Source organism: Salmo salar, chromosome 01, assembly GCF_965601325.2.
Source record: "Salmo salar chromosome 01, fSalSal1, whole genome shotgun sequence".
NCBI classification, from domain to species: Eukaryota; Metazoa; Chordata; class Actinopteri; order Salmoniformes; family Salmonidae; genus Salmo; species Salmo salar.
Genome location: NC_138291.1, coordinates 43221498 through 43243457, shown reverse-complemented (window position 1 = coordinate 43243457; position 21960 = coordinate 43221498). Strand labels below are relative to the sequence as shown.

At 41.6% G+C, this 21960-nt stretch overlaps 2 protein-coding genes across 3 annotated transcripts in view; both read left to right on the top strand.

The window, feature by feature from the left end:
• stard9 (StAR-related lipid transfer (START) domain containing 9) overlaps positions 1 to 11280 on the top strand; it is a 62275-nt gene extending 50995 nt beyond the window's left edge. Inside the window, exons 25-32 of one of the 2 annotated variants that reach the window (XM_014195367.3) lie at positions 892 to 1038; positions 3855 to 3963; positions 6500 to 6666; positions 6886 to 6950; positions 7216 to 7418; positions 7649 to 7728; positions 8720 to 8878; positions 9119 to 11280. In XM_014195367.3, coding sequence (XP_014050842.3) covers positions 892 to 1038; positions 3855 to 3963; positions 6500 to 6666; positions 6886 to 6950; positions 7216 to 7418; positions 7649 to 7728; positions 8720 to 8878; positions 9119 to 9220 — 1032 coding nt within the window. In that variant the 3' untranslated portion in view covers positions 9221 to 11280. The remainder of the gene's footprint in view (positions 1 to 891; positions 1039 to 3854; positions 3964 to 6499; positions 6667 to 6885; positions 6951 to 7215; positions 7419 to 7648; positions 7729 to 8719; positions 8879 to 9118) is intronic. The other variant, XM_082974569.1, reaches the window with a different exon arrangement.
• Positions 11281 to 11702: 422 nt separating this feature from the next.
• The window catches only part of LOC106602627 (spectrin beta chain, erythrocytic), a 53534-nt gene continuing 43276 nt past the window's right edge, over positions 11703 to 21960 (top strand). Inside the window, 1 exon segment of the mRNA XM_014195383.3 lies at positions 11703 to 12088. The gene's annotated coding sequence lies outside the window, so the exon portion shown is untranslated.

Genomic DNA, 21960 nt, shown 5'->3' with positions numbered 1-21960 from the left:
GCCTTCCCCAAACTGTTGTCACTAAGTTTGAAGCACAGAATCATCTAGAATGTAATTTTATGCTGTAGAATTAAGATTTCACTTCACTGGAACTAAGGGGCCTAGCCCGAACCATGAAAAACAGCCCCAGACCATTATTCTCACTCCATCAAACTTTACAGTTGGTACTATGCATTCGGGCAGGTAGCGTTCTCCTGCCATCCGCCAAATTGTGAAGCGTGAATCATCCCTCCAGAGAATGCGTTTCCACTGCTCCAGAGTCCAATGGCGACAAGCTTTACACCACTCCAGCCAAAGCTTGGCATTGCGCATGATGATCTTAGGCTTGTGTGTGGCTGCTCAGCTATAGAAACCCATTTCATGGGTTCATGGGTTTCATAACAAACAGTTATTGTGCTGACGTTGCTTCCAGATGCAGTTTGGAACTCGGTAGTGAGTGTTGCAACCGAGGACAGAGAATTTTTACGCGCTTCCCATTCTGTGTGCTTGTGTGGCCTACTACTTCGCGGCTGAGCCGCTGTTGCTCCTAGAGATTTCCACTTTACAATAACAGCACTATCAGTTGACCGGGGCAGCTCTAGCAGGGCAGAAATCTGACCAACTGACCTTTTGGAAAGGTGGCATTCTATGACGGTGCCACGTTGAAAGTCACTGAGCTCTTCAATAAGACCATTCTACTGCCAATGTTTGTCTATGGAGATTGCATGGCGGTGTGCTCGATTTTATACACCTGTCAGCAACGGGTGTGGCTGAAATAGCCGAATTCACTCATTTGAAGGGGTGTCCACATACTTTTGTATATATAGTGTATGTTGTCCCCTGATCTGTGCTGTTTTCCTAAAACATCTATCTTTCTTCTCCTATGTCTACTGATTATTCATTCACATTTAGGATGACTTGCGGTATCGGACCAGAGTCAGCAACAGTACACTATGCACTGGGTCGAGTCTGAGCCTATCATCTGGACCAACCTCTGGCTACAACAGTGGCAACACAGCTCAGCTGAGGGATGGCAGTAGACCCTCACTGACACTGCTGGTACTGTACTAGTTTTTGAATACTTTTTTTGTTGCTTTTTTACGCCCAGGGACTGCACTTGGAAACTAGCCGGCTGGTTAAAACATGCACACTTACAGTTATGCTGATTAATGTGTGCTGTCCCTGAAAAACAAAATGTTATGAGGTAAAGCCTAATGGTAGACCTACTGTAAACCAAACTTAAAGTAACTGTCCAGTGAAAATCTCACTTTTTAAAAGTTCATATTCTGTTAACTCAGACACAAATATTGTTGTTGACACATCCTATACTTATGGCCAAAGCATAAATTGGAGAAAAAAAACCCACCTCAAACTTGTATCTGAAACAGACTGTTTAAAAAATGCTTTCTATTTTCTCATAGAGGATGATGTCATCCTCCTGAGGAGGATTAGCTGGCTAATCAGTGGACTACTCCCATGAATATTTTTAATGACCGGTATTCACCCACATCATTCTGTTGTTGGAGTACGCTGACACCATTCCAACACAGTAAAGCTGCATTGTAACATATAGTACCAGTCAAAAGTTTGGACACACCTACTCATTCAAGGGTTTGTCTTTATTTTTACTATTTTCTACATTGTAGAATAATAGTGAAGACACCGAAACTATGAGATAACACATATGGAATCATGTAGTAACCAAAAGCGTGTTTAACAATTCTAAATATATTTTATATTTGAGATTCTTCAAAGTAGCCACCCTTTGCCTTGAAAACCACTTTGCACACTCTTGGCATTCTCTCAACCAGCTTCATGAAGTAGTCACCTGGAATGCATTTCAATTAGCAGGTGTGCCTTTTTAAAAGGTAATTGGTGGAATTTATTTCCTTCTTAATGCGTTTCAGCCAATCAGTTGTGTTGTGACAAGGTAGAGTTGGTAAAAGACCAAGTCCATATTATGGCAAGAACAGCTCAAATAAGCAAAGAGAAACAACAGTCCATAATTACTTTAAGACATGAAGGTCAGTCAATCCGGAAAATGTCAAGAAGTTTCTTCAAGTGCAGTCGCAAAAACCATCATTCGCTATGATGAAACTGGCTCTCATGAGGACCGCCACAGGAAAGAAAGACCCAGAATTACCTCTGCTGCAGAGGATACGTTCTTTAGAGTTACCAGCCTCAGAAATCGGCAATTAACTGCACCTCAGATTGCAGCCCAAATAAATGCTTCACAGAGTTCAAGTAACAGACACATTTCAACATCAACTGTTCAGAGGAGATTGTGTCAATCAGGCCTTCATGGTCGAATTGCTGCAAAGAAACCACTACCAAAGGACACCAATAAGAAGAAGAGACTTGCTTGGGCCAAGAAACACGTGCAATGGAACTTAGACCGGTGGAAATCTTTCTTTTGGTTTGATGAGTCAAAATGTGAAATTTTTGGTTCCAACCGCCATGTCTTTGTGAGACGCAGAGTAGGTGGACGGATGATCTCTGCATGTGTGGTTCCCACCGTGAAACATGGAGGAGGAGGTGTGATGGTGTGGGGGTGCTTTGCTCGTGACACTGTCTGTGATTTATTTAGAATTCAAGGCACACTTAACGAGCATGGCTACCACAGCATTCTGCAGCGACACGCCATCCCATCTGGTTTGCACTTAGTGGGACTATCATTTGTTATTCAACAGGACAATGACCCAACACACCTCCAGGCTGTGTAAGGGCTATTTGACCAAGAAGGAGAGTAATGGAGTGCTGCATCAGATGACCTGGCCTCCACAATCACCTGACCTGAACCCAATTGAGAAGGTTTGAGATGAGTTGGACCGCAGAGTGAAGGAAAAGCAGCCAACAAGTGCTCAGCATATGTGGCAACTCCTTCAAGCATTCCAGGTGACTAGCTCATTAAGCTGGTTGAGAGAATGCCAAGAGTGTGCAAAGCTGTCATCAGGGCAAAGGGTGGCTACTTTGAAGAATCTCAAAATAGAAAATATATTTTGATTTGTTTAACACTTTTTTGGTTACTACATGATTCCATATGTGTGCTTTCATAGTTTTGATGTCTTCACTATTATTCTACAATGTAGAAAATAGTCTAAATAAAGAAAAACCCTGGAATGAGTAGGTGTGTCCAAACGTTTGACTGATACTGTACTTAGTTTTCCTTCCAAAAAAATCATAATTATTTCTCTCATACAAAGAACAAAGAGCTTTTAAACCTTTCCCAACAATGTTGTGAATTCCACAGAAGACAATAACAACCGATTAGCCAGGTCTGAGTTCATGTAAAATATAATAAAGCTATTAAATCTAGCCTTGGCTACTTATTCATGTTCTTCAACATAAACTAGTCACAAGCTGCTGCTACTACAATTGGGATCATTTGCTTAAATCTTTTGACTTGAGAACTACAACAAAAACGTTTTATTTAGTTTGTCATTATTTTCAGACGGGGGGGGGGGGGGGGTGTACAGGAATAACGTTCAAAATAATATTAATTCAGATATGTTCATACATTACAGTTATAATATTTCCCTTTCATATTTCATACTTTATGGTACCTGTGGGCTGCCACTTGAAAAACAACAACAAAAAACTGTCAGAGAAATGCTTACAAAGACAAAGAACAGCATCAACAGTTTTGTAATGTTCTGCATGCAAGGGGAAAAAAAACAAAAAGGGTTCCCCCTCCCCAACCCCTCAGTCCCCATCTACCCGCCAGCATCCTCCCTCCCCACCTGGAAACCATGTTTCCCACCTCTTTCCAACCGTTAACATTGACAGTCCTAGTTTGTTTTTGTCCCTATTTAAATAAACTACAAATAAATAAAAGAGCCTAATGAATTCTCTTTGTTGTTTTTGTCTGGTCTAAGGTCACTGGGGTCCCGGATAATGGTATAAATGGGCTGAAGGTCAGGTCTCGCCCTCCCATCTGTGGTTCTCAGAGTGTGAAGACCCAGCGTGCCTGGCTCTCTGCCCAAGGTAAGGATTGAGTGACTCACTACCACTACCACCAGCCGCTTTCTTCATGCACAAGGCAGAGACAACATCTCTCCACTTCTGATGGTCTAAAGCCTGTTTGGCAGCCTGGCATCAATTCTTTTATCAAATCAAATCCCATTTTATTTGACACATGCGCCGAATACAACAGGTGTAGTGAAATGCTTACAGTGAAATGCTTACTTACAAGCCCTTAACCAACAATGCAGTTTTAAGAAAAATAAGTGTTAAATAAAAGTAAACAGAGCTTCAACTGTTGTTCTTGTTTTGGGGCATCTACATTTGCATCTTCCGTCTGGAGTCCCCCTGAGCCACTCTCTACTTCCTAATTTTCAACAAACAATTGTAATATTTTGATTACTCATATTAACCATTAGCAGTGTTTCCTCTGAAAAAATGTTTTGCAGTGGGGAGAAAAGGTAGCTGACTCTCAGTTATGGTGACTTTTTAAAAGGACGTTCTACTCCAAAATGAATGAAAATAGAATGATGCTGACACCATCTAAAATAGAATTTCCACTTCCAGAAATGATCAGGTATGCTATTAGCAATAAGCATTATCACCTGTAGCCCAACTGATGCAGCATAGTGGCTATAAATAAATAGGCTGAATCATAGGGTTGCTTATCTGCATTTACCCTATTGTGCTCATCATTAGCTGGATCTAAATGTGATATTTTAATAACACTGAACAAAAAATATGAGCGCAACATGTAAAGTGTTGGTCCCATGTTTCATTCGCTGCAAAAGAAGATCCCTGAAATGTTCCATACTCACAAAAATCATACTTCTCTCACATTTTGTGCACAAATTTGTTTGCATCCTTGTTAGTGAGCATTTCTTCTTTGCCAAGATAATCCATCTATAGCAAGAATATGGTTAAACAGCATGATCATTACACAGGTGCACCTTGTGCTGGGGACAATCAAAAGCCACTCTAAAATGTGCAGTTTTGTCACACAACACAATGTCACAGATGTCTTAAGTTTGAGGGAGCGGGCAATTGGCATGCTGACTGCATTAATGTCCACCAGAGCTGTTGCCAGATAATTTAATGTTAATTTCTCTATCATAAGCAGCCACCAATGTCGTTTTAGAGAATTTGGCAGTGCATCCAACCGGCCTCACAACCGCACACCACGTGTATGGTGTTGTGTGGGTGAGCGGTTTACTGATGTTAACTTTGTGAACAGAGTGCCCCATGCTCGCGGTGGGGAAATGGTATGGGAAGGCATAAGCTACAGACAACAAACACGTTTGCATTTTATCGACAGCAATTTGAATGCACATAGATACCATGACGAGATCCTGAGGCCCATTGTCGTGCCATTCATCCACCACCGCCACCTCATGTTTCGGCATGATGATGCCCCATGTCGCAAGGATCTGTACACAATTCCTGGAAGCTGAAAATGTCCCAGTTCTTCCATGGCCTGCATACTCACCAGACATGTCACCCATTGAGCATGTTTGGGATGCTCTGGATCGACGTGTATGACAGCGTGTTTCAGTTCCTGACAATATCCAGCAACTTCGCACAGTCATTGAAGAGGAGTAAAACATTCCACAGGCCACAATCAACAGCCTGATCAACTCTACCCGAAGGAGATGTCGCTCTGCATGAGGCAAATGGTGGTCACACCAGATACGGACTGGTTTTCTGATCCACGCTCCTACATTTTTTTTTAAGGTATCTGACCAACAGTTTCATATTTATATGCCCAGGCATGTGACTTCTATAGATTGGGGCCTAATTAATTTATTTCAATTGACTGATTGCCTTATATGAATTGTAACTCAGTAAAATCGTTGAAATTGTTACATGCTGGATTTATATTTTTGTTCAGTATAGTTAACATCCTGTTCAATTTTAGGTCCCATAAAACTTGCATAAACACTGTGAATATAATGAAGGCCTACCTGTTAGGGTAACTTTGGGTGACCTGCCACCCACCTGTACTTTTCACAGAAACCACTTCATGTCGCAATTTTTTCCCCCAACACTTTCCCTGGTTGCCACTACTGTCACTCAACAAAAAATGTCATCTGTCTTATCACTATTTTTTAAGTCACTACAATTATTATAATTTTTTTATGGTAGGTTAGTGTTTCACCCCATTAAAACTGTGAAAGCTGTTTTCACCTGCGATTGCAAGAATTGTTGCCCATTGACTGCTTGTCAGAATATGTATTTCCCTCCCTATGGCACTCGTAACTTGAATGCGCCTCGAGATGAATGTTTCTCTTGAATAGAACACACAACAACAAGCCGACTAGGTAAATAGACCATTCTACTATTGGGTTGTCAGAATTGTCTATTCATTACTCGTTTTGTTTGCAAAAGAAAAGAAAATGTGGACTGTTCTAGCATCTTCAAAGTGTGCCTCGCCAGAAATATTCTTTCATGTTCCATATTTCTTTGGTGTGGTGCCAATGATTTTGCCGTGGCGCAGCGCCACAGCTAAACGACTGCAGCGGAAACACTGCCATTCGTGTCTTTTCTCCTGTGTCTTGTGTAGATGTACGGCTGGAGCCTGGTGTGTCAGGGACTGACCCTCTGATGTCATCCTCACCGTCATCTCCCACAAGCCTACGCCCGCGCACAGCCTCCTTTGGCTCTGCCTCCTCTCTATCTACAGCCTATCAGGACCTCACATCCTGTCTGCTTGGCCGCGCTATGGCTGAGGTAGAATCTGACGCTTCTCCATTAAAAGTAGAACCTGCTCATTCTATTTCTATGGCGTCTCCTCCTCGCCATCCACCTGTTACACAACCTTCAGCCATTGTTGTGAATGTACTGCACGCTCTGACCAAATCCATCAGCTGAATAATTATGTAATGTCAACGTTATTTATGTGAACATTATGTAGAATAAACAGCTGTGCTGTTCTCACCTGTGCTCCAGGTGCGCTTGGCTGCTGCTGGAGACATTGGGAACCTGGTAAGGGGGACGGCTGCTGCTGGTTGGAGGTGAGTTGCACTATGGTTTTTCCTCCCTCCTGCCATTTTCATAATCATTTGTAAAGACTTCTGAGAGAACACATGGTTAACACTCTATATAACCCATATCATAACACATGACAAATGCTCATACACCCTTATAAGTTATAAAGCATCAAAAAGTACACCATCAGGCTTTAAGTAAAGTGTTACCAGAACATGTTATACGCGACTGTAGGTACACAAAAATGAGATACTGTCTTTTAACCACCTCCCTGTCCTCTCTCTCTCTCAGGTACCAGGGGCTAGAGCGAGGTGTCCAGGCCTTCTACAAGCCCTCCTCTAGTCCGTCAGTGCACTCCTTCCTGGGGGCGGTGGAGCTAGAGAGGCCCCTGGCCAGCCTGTGGAGCATGGTCCGAGACCACTCCAAGACCCACCTGTACCACAAGGCTATCCACTCAGCACGGACACGGCCACTAGATGACAGCACTCAGCTGGGTGAGTCTGCTGGCTGGAGTATAGCAGGGTTGAGGTCAATTCTCTACTTGAAAATGGTGAAAGCCTTCAATGCTGCTGCCCATGCTAAAACAGGCTTTTTTGGCAAATGCACCATCTTTCCATGTCTGAGTCGTTCCATTTCAGTTCAGACAAATTACTTCCAGGAAGTAAAGTGAAATTCAGATTCCAATTGTAATTTTCCTCATGCTTTTCCATGTGTTTCTCCTCAGTGTACCTGTTGACAGACCCGTCCTGCTGCCACCTCAAACAGCCCAGAGACTTCTGCTGCATCAGCACCCAGTCACGACAGGTCAGTAGGGTCAGAGGTCACAGGTCAGAAGCTACACACTTGATGGACCTCCAGTTGACTTCCAAGTCCCAACTGCTCTTTCTTACCAGGAATTGTTTTAAATGTTTAACTGCACAGCAAATTGGCCAGTGTTACCTAGTGTTGATTTTTCAGTGTAACATTTCTAGAGTTGATTCAGGTGTTAAATGAACTATCTTAAGTGTTCAATTAACAGCCATTGGTGTAAAAGAACACAAGTGTTGGTGTTAATAACCAGTGTTAAACAATAACTTTGCCCATCATTATCATATTTCCCAGCATGCTCTGTTGCAGGTAGATTTTTTAAAATAGTTTTATTTCAATATCTATGTTTTTGCATGTACTGTACATTTATTTATTAATCTTATGCTACTCAAATATAAATATATTTTTCTAAACTCATCCAATCTGTTACTTGGACTTATTGCACCTGTTACTGAAATAATTGTTCCAGTTTAGATGCTGAAGGTAATTCTGAACGCAGGATGTGGGTGAATAAAAATTCAAATTGCTGGATATCCCCACTCTGGCTGGATTCCAATAGGAATTCTACATCATGATAACAGAAATAAGCTTAGGATCTCAGTTGGTGAAGGCCACAGGACTGAAAATGGATGTCTCTGTCACTAACAAATGTAGTGATGGGTGGTAACTCACTTGAAAGGCAAGGCACTAAGCAGTGTGTTAATTTAACACTGAAAAGTGTGGACCCGTGTAGACACTGGACCAGTGTTAAATTGAACACTGTCAGTATGGATTTAACACTGGAGAATTTGCTGTGTGGAATCAGGGGGACAGAGAACATCAGGGGCAATGATTCTTACTGCCCTATAGCCAGGAGTTGTTTATATGTTACTGTCACATACACCGGATAGGTGCAGCAAAAGGCTACATGTCACCCTTTTATTTAACGTGTTTTTTTTTTACATGTTCAGGAAAAAGCCTAACTCAGTGCCCTCTTCTCTCATCCTAGGATGACTTTTGTGTGCTGGCCATGCAGTCTGTCTTCGAGGAGTCTCTCCCTCGGCCCAGTGTGGAGGCAATCCGAGGGGAGATGTTGCCTAGCGCCTGGGTCCTTCAGCCAATCACACGCCACGGCCGAGAGGTTGTCAGGGTCATCTACCTGCTGCAGGTGAGACAGGAACCAGTTTACTATATGTCAATGTAAAGTGGTCTGAAGAATCTATCAATCAGTCCATCAAAATGATTTCTCAATCTTCTTTTACATCAACAGTTCTTAAGAGCACTTCAGATGCAGATATGCTTAATGATTCCTTATCTCAATGTCGAGTCTCTCTTCCTATCTCTTTTCTTCCTCCCCTTCTCTTCTCCATCCCTCCCTTGGCTCACTTTTTGTCCTCTTGTCCTTCAGGTCGACCTTGGCACTCCATCCTTCCCACAGAGGCTGTTGGGGACAGTGGCTAGGAGACAGGCTGCAGTCCTGGCAGAGCTCGATTCCCTTTTCTCTCTGTGAGACTGACAGCTGGCCAGGGTCGCGTTCATTAGTCACCAAATTGAAGAAAACTGACTGAAAAAGTGAGGGGCTACCTGGACTTGTCCAATAAGAAATAATCATTTTCGTGTTATGTTTCAAAACATTTTGCTACGGTGTGCCTTAATGAAGAGGCCCCAGGTTAAAGACCACAGATGTAAAAGTGAGCACTTAGACCTATGTCCGGAATCGGATCTGTGACCTGTCTCTCTTTCAATTTGCACCTGAATTTATTTACTTGATTTTAACCTTATGAAGAGCACTGATGACATTGATTTTGTGATACGAAGTATCATGCAGCTTTTTTTTATGTACATTTAAAAAAAAAAAAGATATACATGTCAGTACATATTTGAGTATTGTGTGTTTAAAATTGTTAATTGTAGATCTGTGTTTAATATGTATGCTTTTAGCAATCTTAATCGTATCTTGCTAAAGTTTGTGTGGTGTGGACTGGGTGTCAGGGAGGATTTGAGGGGCTGGCTCCTAGATTTGACCCATCCAACAGATCTTACTGTAACGTCTGATCAGAGAGACCCCAGGCTCCTAAAGGTTTACAATTCCCCAAACGTTTCATAATAACACTGATATATATATATATAAATGATCATGTCTCCTATTGCCCGTTCCTCTATTTAATCTATCTGTACTGTGAGCCTCAGTTGCACTACTTCCATAATTACTGATTTATGATACAAAATGATTTGTCTCCCATTTCACAGGCCTCAGCCTCAGTCCTAACCACTATAAAGACCACTTCATAACATGATTCTTATCTTCTGAATCCTGTGGTAACGTCCCAAGGCACAGCACACTTTACCCACTCACTACCCTTAAAGCTAGAATCCTTAGTTGCTACATCCATTTTCAGACTTATAAATGAATGATATATACTAATTGATTCTTGAAGAGTATAACTTAGAAATGCCCCATGAGCTTAGTTCAACCGTCGTACCCCGACAGAACCGAAAATATAAGCTTGTTTTCCTCCAATGTTTGTAAACCATGTAAATGTAAACAAACGGCGTGTAGCCTCAAAATGTGATTAGAACTATAATGTTGATATCACGGACGGTCAATCCTTGCATCCATAGCGCTGTCTATGAATTTTAGAGTGGTTACATTTCTCCAGGCCCATCCCTCATCTTTTTACCAAAAACAGAGTAAGGGTGAGCACTTTTTTTTTATCAGGGTTAAGGATTGTAGCTTTAAGTCTAAAGGAAGAAAAAAATATGCAACCACTTTTTTGGGGTAACTATAAAGCTAACACTAAGTTACATACTGTAAACTATAGCCCCAAAACCATATAAGCAGAGTCTATAGGTCCTTATCTGTTTCTTAGTCAGATTTGTACGTACCGTACTACTTTGTTTCTACTGTCTCCCGATGACAATGTTATTAACGCTGCATATCTGCAGTACTGGTAATTTCACATAGAGTCATGTAGTAAACCATATGCTCGAGGATATAATGAACAATGGGTTTTGCTCTGAACGTTGATTAACAAGACAGCACAAACAGATCTCTGACCAGGCCATATGGAAGGTGTTCACGGTGGTGTTGGTGAGAGAGACGACATATTAATTGGTCAATAACAGACCAAGCCTATTCATCGTTTAATTAGTCGATGCTTCAGGCAATTCATGCACAGTTATTGAAATCCAACCTTTAAAAAGCCATATTATGTGTTTTGTTGACTGTTCAGGACATTATTTTGCTCTAGTTGTTGTACTGCACAGTGTCACAGTAAGAAGGTCCCCGGGGAAACCAAAGAAGAAGGAACTGATATGAAAGATCTAGTTTCCCCAGGGATAGAACAATGAAGTAGCAAACTGACAACCTTTTTGTACTGAGTTGTATTTTTATCCATATTTTTCTAAGTGCCTATTATGTGACATGAATGTATAACACCATGTCAATATGTATAATTATTTTGTTTTATTATGTTGTTTATTTTAATAACTATATATTCTAACCCTACAGAAATGCAAATGAGCGTATGTTGTTTTCCTATATAAACTTGACATATTTTAAAATGTGTACATACTTGCAGCTTGTCACTTGTTTAGCTGTGTAAATATTAGGTATATTCATTGTAAATTGTAGGACTGTTATCCAGTTCCTGACTATAGCCCCTAGACTTAAACATATCCATGATGTACTAACAGTATGTTCTTATGTATGTTGATTGTTGCCGCCCTCCTATTTATTTGTATGGTATGCAATGTTGGCCATGATCAATAATGTTTTAAATTTGACCACAGTCAATGAATCATTACATGAAATAGTGGAGCGTCTATACTGCGTGTACACTGCTATAGCCTACTGGAGTGAAGCACTGGCTTGTTTGAATGAGGACCCGGTGGGAGCAGAGTAGTGGAGGTGACATTTCTGGCGGGGGCGGAGGGTGTTGTGTGTTCCAATTAGACCAGACCGACAGCCAAGCAGTGAGAGGAGGGGAGGGGGCGCACCCCACCACACAGAAGTGTGTCTATAGCTGCCATTTAAAGTCACCAGCTCATGACAGGAATGTCTGTCCCCTGCGCACAGAGATCATGTACTAGATGCGTCTACTTTATTTTTAACACATTGGATGGGTCAAACGATGGCTCACTGGCTGACGGAAATGAGGAATGAGCGTGCTGTGTGCGCGGCCGCAGCTTTTGGACCGCAAGATTTACAACCCCTTTCTCCACCTTGCCCCCTCTCGCTCACCAAGACCATTCCCTCTGTGCGGAGTCCACTGCCGCGACCAGGACCGGTGGGAAGCTTCAGTGGGATTATAATTGGGTTTTAATTCGAGGGAAATCAAAAGGTGTATATTTTCCTACAGGATTAAATCAAGCAAAGGTGAGTTTCTTTGATAGGGAAACGTTTCATGTAAATTCATACAGGTGAACTATTTACATTCTTAAAATTATAATGGTTATGTGTTAGATTATTATTGAGAATACTGTTTACAAATATCATATTCATTGACATAGTGGTCTTTAAGTGCGATTCATTTCTAAATGTAGACACCAAAGGCAAATTGTGCTTACCACCTGTTGTTGCTCAATGCAAAACTTGTTGAAGGGCATTCCCTTCCTTTCAAATACCACGATGGATAAACTGTTGTAGCCTTGGCTACATTTCAGTTTTGTATTTCTTTCTTATTATTCTGACATATATTATTCCCAATTTTATCATTTTAACTTTGAAAGGATTTAATTCGGTACTCGGTAAGTAGGCGGGTGTTTAGGTGAACTTTTGGCGCGCGCGCTATGCGGGGTCATAAACGGTCTTGCCGCATATTCTGCGCGCTTCTGCTGACAGAAATCCAAAGGGCGCTTCGCTCGCTGCCCATCCCTTCTAGTGTTGTTGGAAACATTACATACTTTTCAAAGAGAGGGGAGAGATGAAGACAAAAATATTGCCTCAAAGTTGTTGACTGCTGGACGGATACTACTTTCTTTAATCTTCTTCATACATTCCTTTTGGGCCACATAGAGCTCTCTCCCCTCCTTGCCTTTGGCACATGGAGAATAATAAAATAGAATACAATACAATTGTTTTCCTCCTTATTAAAGGGCAATTCGGTTGCTGCAAAAATACACTGACTAGGCACATGTGCTCCTCTCCACACTAGGAGTATGTAACTGTTATATCATCATTTTACTTACATGCTGCACTCTACATGAGTGGGAGGCAGTATTGAGGCAAAAAACTATTTCCATACCAACTCAAGGTGTCATAACTTATGTTGGGGTTGCATTTTTTATCTTTTCACATGACCCTCCCCTTGTAGTGTAAAATAATTGCACACCCTCCCCCCTCATAGAATTAACTACAAATAATATTGAAGGCCACAAATAATAACCGTGTGTTTATAAACGTGGATATAGACCACACCAGCATCATTTCGGTGCCACGCAGGGCTCAACCTTCTGTTGAGGTTTCGCCGATCACCACCACGGACGAGCTCACTCTCCCTGCCCGTTTCATTAGGCCTACACTATGATCAGAGCCAGCTGCAGACAATGACCAGCTAGGAGGAAATTCGATTTTCAACATTTTGATGCCTATTTATAACTATATAACACATTTTCCACTAACAGGTTTCTGTGCCAATGCACCGCACAACCAATCAGCAAAGCACACCGACTTCGGCCGCTTTAATATCATGGTTTACGTTTTCAACACCACAATAAATAGACTGTGTCAATCTCGACAAACAGAAAATACATCCCTCCCTACCTTGTAGGCCTACCCAGTATCGAAGGCTTGGTTTGACAATCTCTGAATGTCATTACACTTGTTGGTGTTTTGTAACAGATGTCTCTTTCCATTCATCAAATGTCTGCTACACAATTTAGATTGATATATGTTATTTGTCAGTTTAAAAAAATACATACAGTAAACAGTTCATTCGGCAAAGTCTTCAGAACCCTTGACTTTTTCCACATTTTGTTGTTACAGCCTTATTCTAAAATGTATTAAATAAAAACAAAAACACAATACCCAATAATGACAAAGCGAAAAGTTTTTTAGAATCTTTTGCTAATTTATTCAAAATAAAAAACAGAAATACCTTATTTACAAAAGTATTCAGCCCGTTTGCTATGAGCCTCGAAATTGAGCTCAGGTGCATCCTGTTTTCATTGATCATCATTGAGATGTTTCTACAACTTGATTGGAGTCCACCTGTGGTAAATTCAACTGATTGAACATGATTTAGAAAGGCACACTCCTGTCTATATAAGGCCCCACAGTTGACAGTGCATGTCAGAGTAAAAACCAAGCCATGAGGTTGAAGGAATTTTCTGAGAAGCGCTGAGGATTGTGCGAGGCACAGATCTGGGGAAGGGTAACAAAATATTTCTGCAGCATTGAAGGTCTCCAAGAACACAGTAGCCTCCATCATTCTTAAATGGAAGAAGTTTGCAACCACCAAGACCCTTCCTAGAACTGGCCGCCCGGGCAAACTGAGCAATTGGGGGAGAAGGGCCTTGGTCAGGGAGGTGACCAAGATCACAATGGTCACTTTGACAGAGCTCCAGAATTCCTCTGTGGAGATGGGAGAATCTTCCAGAAGGACAACCATCTCTGCAGCACTCCACCAATAAGGCCTTTATGGTAGAGTTGCCAGACGGAAGCCACTCCTCAGTAAAAGGCACAACAGCCCGTTTGGAGTTTGCCAAAAGGCACCTAAAGGACTCTCAGACCATGAAAAACAAGATTCTCTGGTCTGATGAAGCCGAGATTGAACTCTTTAGCCTGAATGCCAAGCGTCACGTATGGAGGAAACCTGGCACCATCCCTACAGTGAAGCATGGTGGTGGCAGCATCATGCTGTGGGGATGTTTTTCAGCGCCAGGGACTGGGAGACTAGTCAGGATCGAGGGAAACATGAACGGCCAAAGAACAGAGATCTTTGATGAAAACCTGCTCCAGAGTGGGGCGACGGTTCACCTTCCAATAGGACAATGACCCAAAGCACACAGGCAAGACAACGCAGAAGTGGCTTCGGGACAAGTCTCTGAATGTCCTTGAGTGGCCCAGCCAGAGCCCGGACTTGAACCCTATCGAACATCTCTGGAGAGACCTGAAAATAGCTGTGCAGTGATGCTCCCCATCCAACCTGACAGAGCTTGAGAGGATCTGCAGAGAAGAATGGGAGAAATTCCCCAAATACAGGTGTGCCAAGCATGTAGCGTCATACCCAAGAAGACTCGAGGCTGTAATCGTTGCCAAAGGTGCTTCAACAAACTATTGTGTATAGGGTCTGAATACTTACAGTACCAGTCAAAAGTTTGGACACACTACTCATTCAAGGGTTTTGTTTATTTTTTTACTATTTTCTACATTGTAGAATAATAGTGAAGACATCAAAACTATGAAATAACACACATGGAATCATGTAGTAACCAAAAAAGTGTTAAACAAATATTTTTATATTTGCGATTCTTCGAAGTAGCCACCCTTTGCCTTGATGACAGCTTTGCACACTCTTGGTATTCTCCCAAACAGATTCACCTGGAATGCTTGGAAATCAACAGACTTGAAGGAGTTCCCACATATGCTGAACACTTGTTGGCTGCTTTTTCTTCTCTCTGCGGTCCAACTCATCCCAAACCATCTCCATTTGGTTGAGGTAGGGTGATTGTGGAGGCCAGTTCATCAATCAATCAAATGTATTTATAAAGCCCTTTTTGCATCAGCCAATATCACAAAGTGCTATACAGAAACCCAGCTTAAAACCCCAAACAGCAAGCAATGCAGATGTAGTAGCATGGTGGCTAGGAAAAACTCCTTAGAATGGCTGGAACCTAGGAAGAAACTTAGAGAGGAACCAGGCTCTGAGGGGTGGCCAGTCATCTTCTGGCTGTGCCGGGTGGAGATTATAACAGTACATCGCCAAGATGTTCAAACGTTCATAGATGACCAACAGGGTCAAATAATAATAATGACAGTGGTTGTAGAGGGTGCAACAGGTCAGCACCTCAGGAGTAAATGTTAGTTGACTTTTCATAGCCGATCATTTAGAGTTAGAGACAGCAGGTGCGGTAGAGAGAGAGTCGAAAACAGCAAGTCCGGGACAAGGTAGCACATCCAGTGAACAAGTCAGGGTTCCAGACCCGCAGGCAGAACAGTTGAAACTGGAGCAGCAGCATGACCAGGTGGACTGGGGCCAGCAAGGAGTCATCAGGCCAGGTAGTTCTGAGGCATGGACCTAGGGCTTAGGTCCTCAGAGAGAAGGGAGAGAGAATTAGAGGGAGCATCCTTAAATTCACACAGTTAATTTGATGCAGCACTCCATCACTCTCCTTCTTGGTTAAATAGCCTTTACACAACCTGGAGGTGTGTTTTGGGTCATTGTCCTGTTGAAAATTAAATAATAGTCCAAACATGATGGGATGGCATATCGCTGCAGAATGCTGTTGTAGCCATGCTGGTTAAGTGTGCCTTGAAATCTAAATACATCACAGACTGTGTCACTAGCAAAGCACCACCACACCATCACACCTCCCCTCCATGCTTAACGGTGGGAACCACACATGCAGAGATCATCCTTTCACCTAATCTGCGTCTCACAAAGACGGCGGTTGGAACCAAAAATCTAAAATTTGGACTCATCAGACCAAAGAACAGATTTCCATTGCTCGTGTTTCTTGGCCAAAGCAAGTCTCTTTAGTAGTGGTTTCTTTGCAGCAATCTGACCATGAAGGCCTGGTTCACATAGTCTCCTCTGCACAGTTGATGGTGAGATGTGTCTGTTGCTTGAACTCTGTGAAGCATTTATTTAGGCTGCAATCTGAGGTGCAGTTAATTGCTGATTTCTGAGGCTGCTAACGCTTCAGAACTTATCCTCTGCAGCAGAGGTAACTCTGGGTCTTCCTTTCCTGTGGCTGTCCTCATGATTGCCAGTTTCATCATAGCGAATGATGGTTTTTGCGACTGCACTTGAAGAAAGTTCATGACATTTTCCAGAATGGCTGACCTTTATGTCTTAAAGTAATGATGGACTGTTGATTATCTTTGCTTATTTGAGATGTTCTTGCCATAATATGGACTTGGTCTTTGACCAAATAGGGCTATTTTCTGTATACCACCCTTACCTTGTCACAACACAACTGATTGGCTCAAACACATTAAGAAGGGAAGAAATTCCACCAATTAACTTTTAACAAGGCACACCTGTTAATTGAAATGCATTCGAGCTTACTACCTCATGAATTTGGTTGAGGGAATGCCAAGAGTGTGTAAAGCTGTCATCAAGGTAAAGGGTGGCTATTTGAAGAATCTCAAATATAAAATATATTTTGATTTGTTTAACACTTTTTTGGTTACTACATGATTCCATATGTGTTATTTCATAGTCTTGATGTCTTCACTATTATTCTACAATGTAGAAAATAGTAAAAAATGAACAAAACCCTTGAATGAGTAGGTGTGTCCAAACTTTTGACTGGTACTGTATGTAAATGTGATATTTCAGAATTGTATTTTTAATACGTTTGCAAACATTTCTAAAAACCAGTTTTTTCTTTGTCATATATATTGGTATATATGGGTATTGTGTGTTGATTGATGAGGGGAAAAACGATTTAATAAATTTTTGAATAAGGCTGTAACGTAATAAAATGTGGAAAAAGTCAAAGGGTCTAAGTACTATCCGAATGCACTGTACATACACACATTACAACAATTTTTAACGTGACCATGATTGCACAATAAAGTCAGGACTTATTTCCATTCTGGTCCCTATCTTTTTTTGTATATAAATTACATAGCTACAGACACATTACAGAGATACAATCCCAAAAATATATACTGTTCACACATAAGCCAGCTTTTGACCTTATTTTAAAAAGTGGTTACGGTTGGTATGACTTTGAGTTGCTGTGGTAGTTTGTTCCACTCTAAAGTGCCGGTATATAATAATGTATACCTACCAGATAGACTCATATTTAAAACTGTGAATATTAGAGTCTCTTAGGTATTTTCTTAAAACTGCATTGTTAGTTAGGGCTTGTAAGTAAGCATTTCACTGTAAGGTTTACACCTGTTGTATTCGGCGCATGTGACATATACAATTTGATTTGATTTGGACACTAACAAATGAAAAATTGTTGGATAGGTACCTGGGGGCTGAGTCAGTGATAATTCTGTGGTTCAGACCAAGTCTTTCGGGTTCCCCAACTTGCAGCCCACAGGCCAAATTGTTTTATTTGGCCTCCCAAGTTTTCTGAGCAATTTTTAAAAATGTTTTTTTTTTTTTTTTAAATTTTATTCTTCATTGTTGGACATAAAACACTAAAAACACAAGGAAGTCAGCTCCAATTGATTTTAATTTTGGAACTCTTTTCCCAAGTATTCCCACACATAATAAGGAGATGTTATCTTATGCAAATGTAAGCAAGGTTTGAAATTATGATTATGTTTTAGTAAAAAATGCTATATGTTTGGGCTTCGTGCGGTCAATTTGCAGACCATCCGCTCAAGAAACAATTGGCCCGTGGCTAAATCTAGTTGATGATCTCTGCTTTAAGGGGTCTATAGCTAGGTTTCCACTCTTGGCCGACTGAGGGTTTTGTCACTAAACATGTTGTGTAGGTATTGCGAATGTGCCCTGGTATTGCCACGTGCTTTCTAGCCAATAGCTTGCGGATACAGTGCGGGAATAGCCAACAAAAAAAGATTATTAGGGACAAAATTGAGAGATTGTTTTAATTTGTCAAATTATACTGTCATCAACATATCACAAGAATAAGACCCTCGATATTTATTGAATGGAGCATCAAGATCATCCCCATGCACTTTTACCACCCTGTGAAGTTCATCATTATTTAACATGTAGCCTAATACAAGGTTTCCCAAACTTGGTCCTGGGGCCCTCCCTGGGTGCACGTTTTGGTTTTTGCCCTAGCACTACACAGCTGATTCAAATAATCAAAGCTTGATGCTGAGTTGGTTATTTGAATCAGCTGTGTAGTGCCAGGGCATTAAACCAAAGCGTGCACCCAGGAGGAAACAAAACGTGCACCCAGGGGGGGCAGGACCGAGTTTGGGAAACCCTGGTCTGATAAACTGCATGCTTTCCCAGGATGTGGTGACATTTTTTATCCAACATGTACTTTCCTTGCATAAAAAGGTTGGATGGAAACCTGGTTGATGTCAAGCCATTTTGAGGACGCTGGAATGATATTTTGGACGAATGTGCGTATGCCTAGAGGAGACTTTTAAAGTAGACAAATCAGATGAAAACATTGTGACTGGTTGTGTTTATGCCACATATACCTTGTAATACATTTTGAATGACAAATATGTAGGCTATATTGAAGCGTTCTAGGTGCGCGAGGAAAAGCCCTCGGATTGGAGAGGAGGCAGAGCAAGCATTAAGCTTGCTCTGCCTGTATTGCCTCTAAACAAGATCGACAGGGGATCATTTCCAGCTGCCTGTCTCATGTCTTTACTGTTCTTTCATGCACAGTGATGCACCTGGTCTCTCCACTGCCTATCAGCTATTCCTAGTTGTTATTGTGGATTCATATTGAAAATTGATGCAGCTTTGAATGCTTTTGTGTGTGGTATGATTGCTAATAGCCTATTGCAGATATGTACAAATGCTCCACCTACCACTATTGTCACTATTAATAGTGGATAGTGGGCAGGATAGACAGACTGGTAGACTATATTGACCTGTGGTATAGTAAAAGTTACCGCGCAGAAAAACGTAGCGTATAAGGGTAGTACCAAAACACCTTGATATAGGGGAGGCGCATGTAAGCAGATGAAGACATTTGGCTAGGATGGAAGAAATGATATAGTAAAACCTGCAAAAGAGTGAATGCAAACCAGGGAGAAAACTCTCTACCCTCCCCTGTGCCCAATAAAAAACCACACAACCCTCCCCAAAGCCCCCCCAGAAGTTTGACAACCCTCCCCTATTTTGGAACACCCAATCCTGTCGCTAACCTCTCCCAAGATCAAACTCACGTGTTATGGCGGTCCAAACAGGGTTTAGTATTGCCATTGTAGTAGGCTACACATGGTATAGTATATATAAGATACTGTCATGTTCATATCCTAAATTAATGAGGGTTTAACTCAATATTAAAATCAACATGAAGCCACTTGACCATTCTGTTTCAGTCATATTTAGCAGACACTCTTATCCAGAGCAAGTAGGGTTAAGTGCCTTGCTCAAGGGCACATCAACAGACTTCACCTAGTCAACTCAGGGATTTAAACCAGCAACCTTTCAGTTCCTGGCCCAACCTCTTAACCACTAGGCTACCACCCAGCCCATAATAGAGCTATTACATACTCTATTTCATTCTGTAAGAAAAACCATGCAACTTCATCTCACTTGGCAAAAACTGGTCGAATCAACATTGTTTCCACATAATTTCAACCCCCAAATTTAAATGTGATGATTTTTTTTACCCAAATCGAATGTCATGTTGACATTTTTTGTTGATTTCACAACTCAAGCAAATGTAAATCAAAAATAGTGGGATCTTTTTATGTATAGATCGATATGTTGTGGTAGCTTCTATGAAAAGAATATTGTGTAGTGTTGTCTCTGTCTGTGTGGCAGGTATAGTTGTGCATTAGAGGACAATCTATAGATATTAACAATCGATCAGAAGCAGGAATGACAGATCTCAGACTGTCCCCTGAGTGTAGGGGAGGAAGGTAGATGATTGCCCCTTTTTCTTTATTCACTGTGGGGCATCTTCCCTGGCACAGATTAAGCCTAGTTCTGCACTAAAAAGCATCTGAACACTTATGCGTATTAGTGCAGTACTAGGCTTAGTTTGTGTCTGAAAACATGGTACTATGTGTTTGCCTCTACCAGATTTTTACCATGCGAAGACAAGATGTCACAGACCTCACTCCAGCTGTTGCTGTTACACTTCCCCACACTTTGAGTCACTAGTCCTCCTGACCACACCCATCTGCCATCTCTCATTTCTCCCTCTCCACTTTCCATGCTACTCAGAAAATCCAAGAATTACAGATGGAACATCGGCTGGCTCTGTTCTCTAGTTAGTTGCCATGGTTCCTGCTCGGTTGTTTTGTGTTAGCCTTTATATTTTATACGAAGGGAGGTGTTTTTGTATTTCCATTACCCTCTCTAGTTATCATGAAATTCCTTTGAAAAGGTTTGAATAGACGCTGTAATCACTGTTCAATCAGGATGATTGATTGACAGATGTATCTTGCTGAATGTACCCAGCTGGTGATTTTGATATTATAATTGGTGAGGACTGTAACGGGGCTAAGGTTTCTGCCTACACCTGAACTAAGCTGCGCCTGGGTAGAGGCTGCCAGTTCAGCAAAGAGGTAGTCTTTGTCCATGCCATGCCATGTAGAATCCAGAGAGGCCATGCCATGACATGTGCTCCTGTCGTCAGTTTGGCCCAGACCAACATGGTGTCCTGAGTTTCATGCAGTTAGGCGAGTGGATTTAATGGTGTCAGCAGACATGCACGTCACATAGCGGAGGGACATGCCTGCTCTGTTGGAGCTGGCCCAGGTTTTGTGTGCGATGATAAGGGGATTCCCTGTGCTGCTAGTTAGTGGGTGGAGGTAGGGTTATGTCTGATAACATCCCCCTGCACGGGACTGATACAGAGATGAGGAGGAGGGAGACCTGGGCCTGAAATTCACAAAGCGCCTTAAGAGTATCTCTGTTCCATACTGACCAGATCAGTCACTCAATACAGTCTTCGTTCACAGTCGCTGCTGTCCCTGTCTGTTCCTAAGGCTAGAACTGAGATGGGGAAACAATATTTGTCCCATAATGCCCCTTCATCCTGGATCATGTTTCAAAAGATAGTTAGTGAAATTAGGGAGTTAGTCCTGGCCTGTTTTTAAGACTCTGATTGACAACACTGTTTGTGATAACTGCAGTTTTTTCTAATATTCAATTGTATCTTTAACTTGTGACACTTTGTCTTTTGTGTGTATTTTGTATATGTTTTTTTTTAGTAATATTTTATGGACACGCTGCTATTTCCCTGTTTTGCCTTCTTGCCAGATCGCCCTCGCAAATAAAAATACAAATTTAAAAGAAGTGCTGATCTACGATCCTCCCTCTTATTTCTTATGATTTATAAAGGCTAAACTGAGTCTAGATCGACTGGACTAACACCACTGTATACTACGTAACCACAACCAGGGCCCCCTCCTTTTATCTCCTTAAAACCAGAGGTTGACTATGTCGTGTAAGG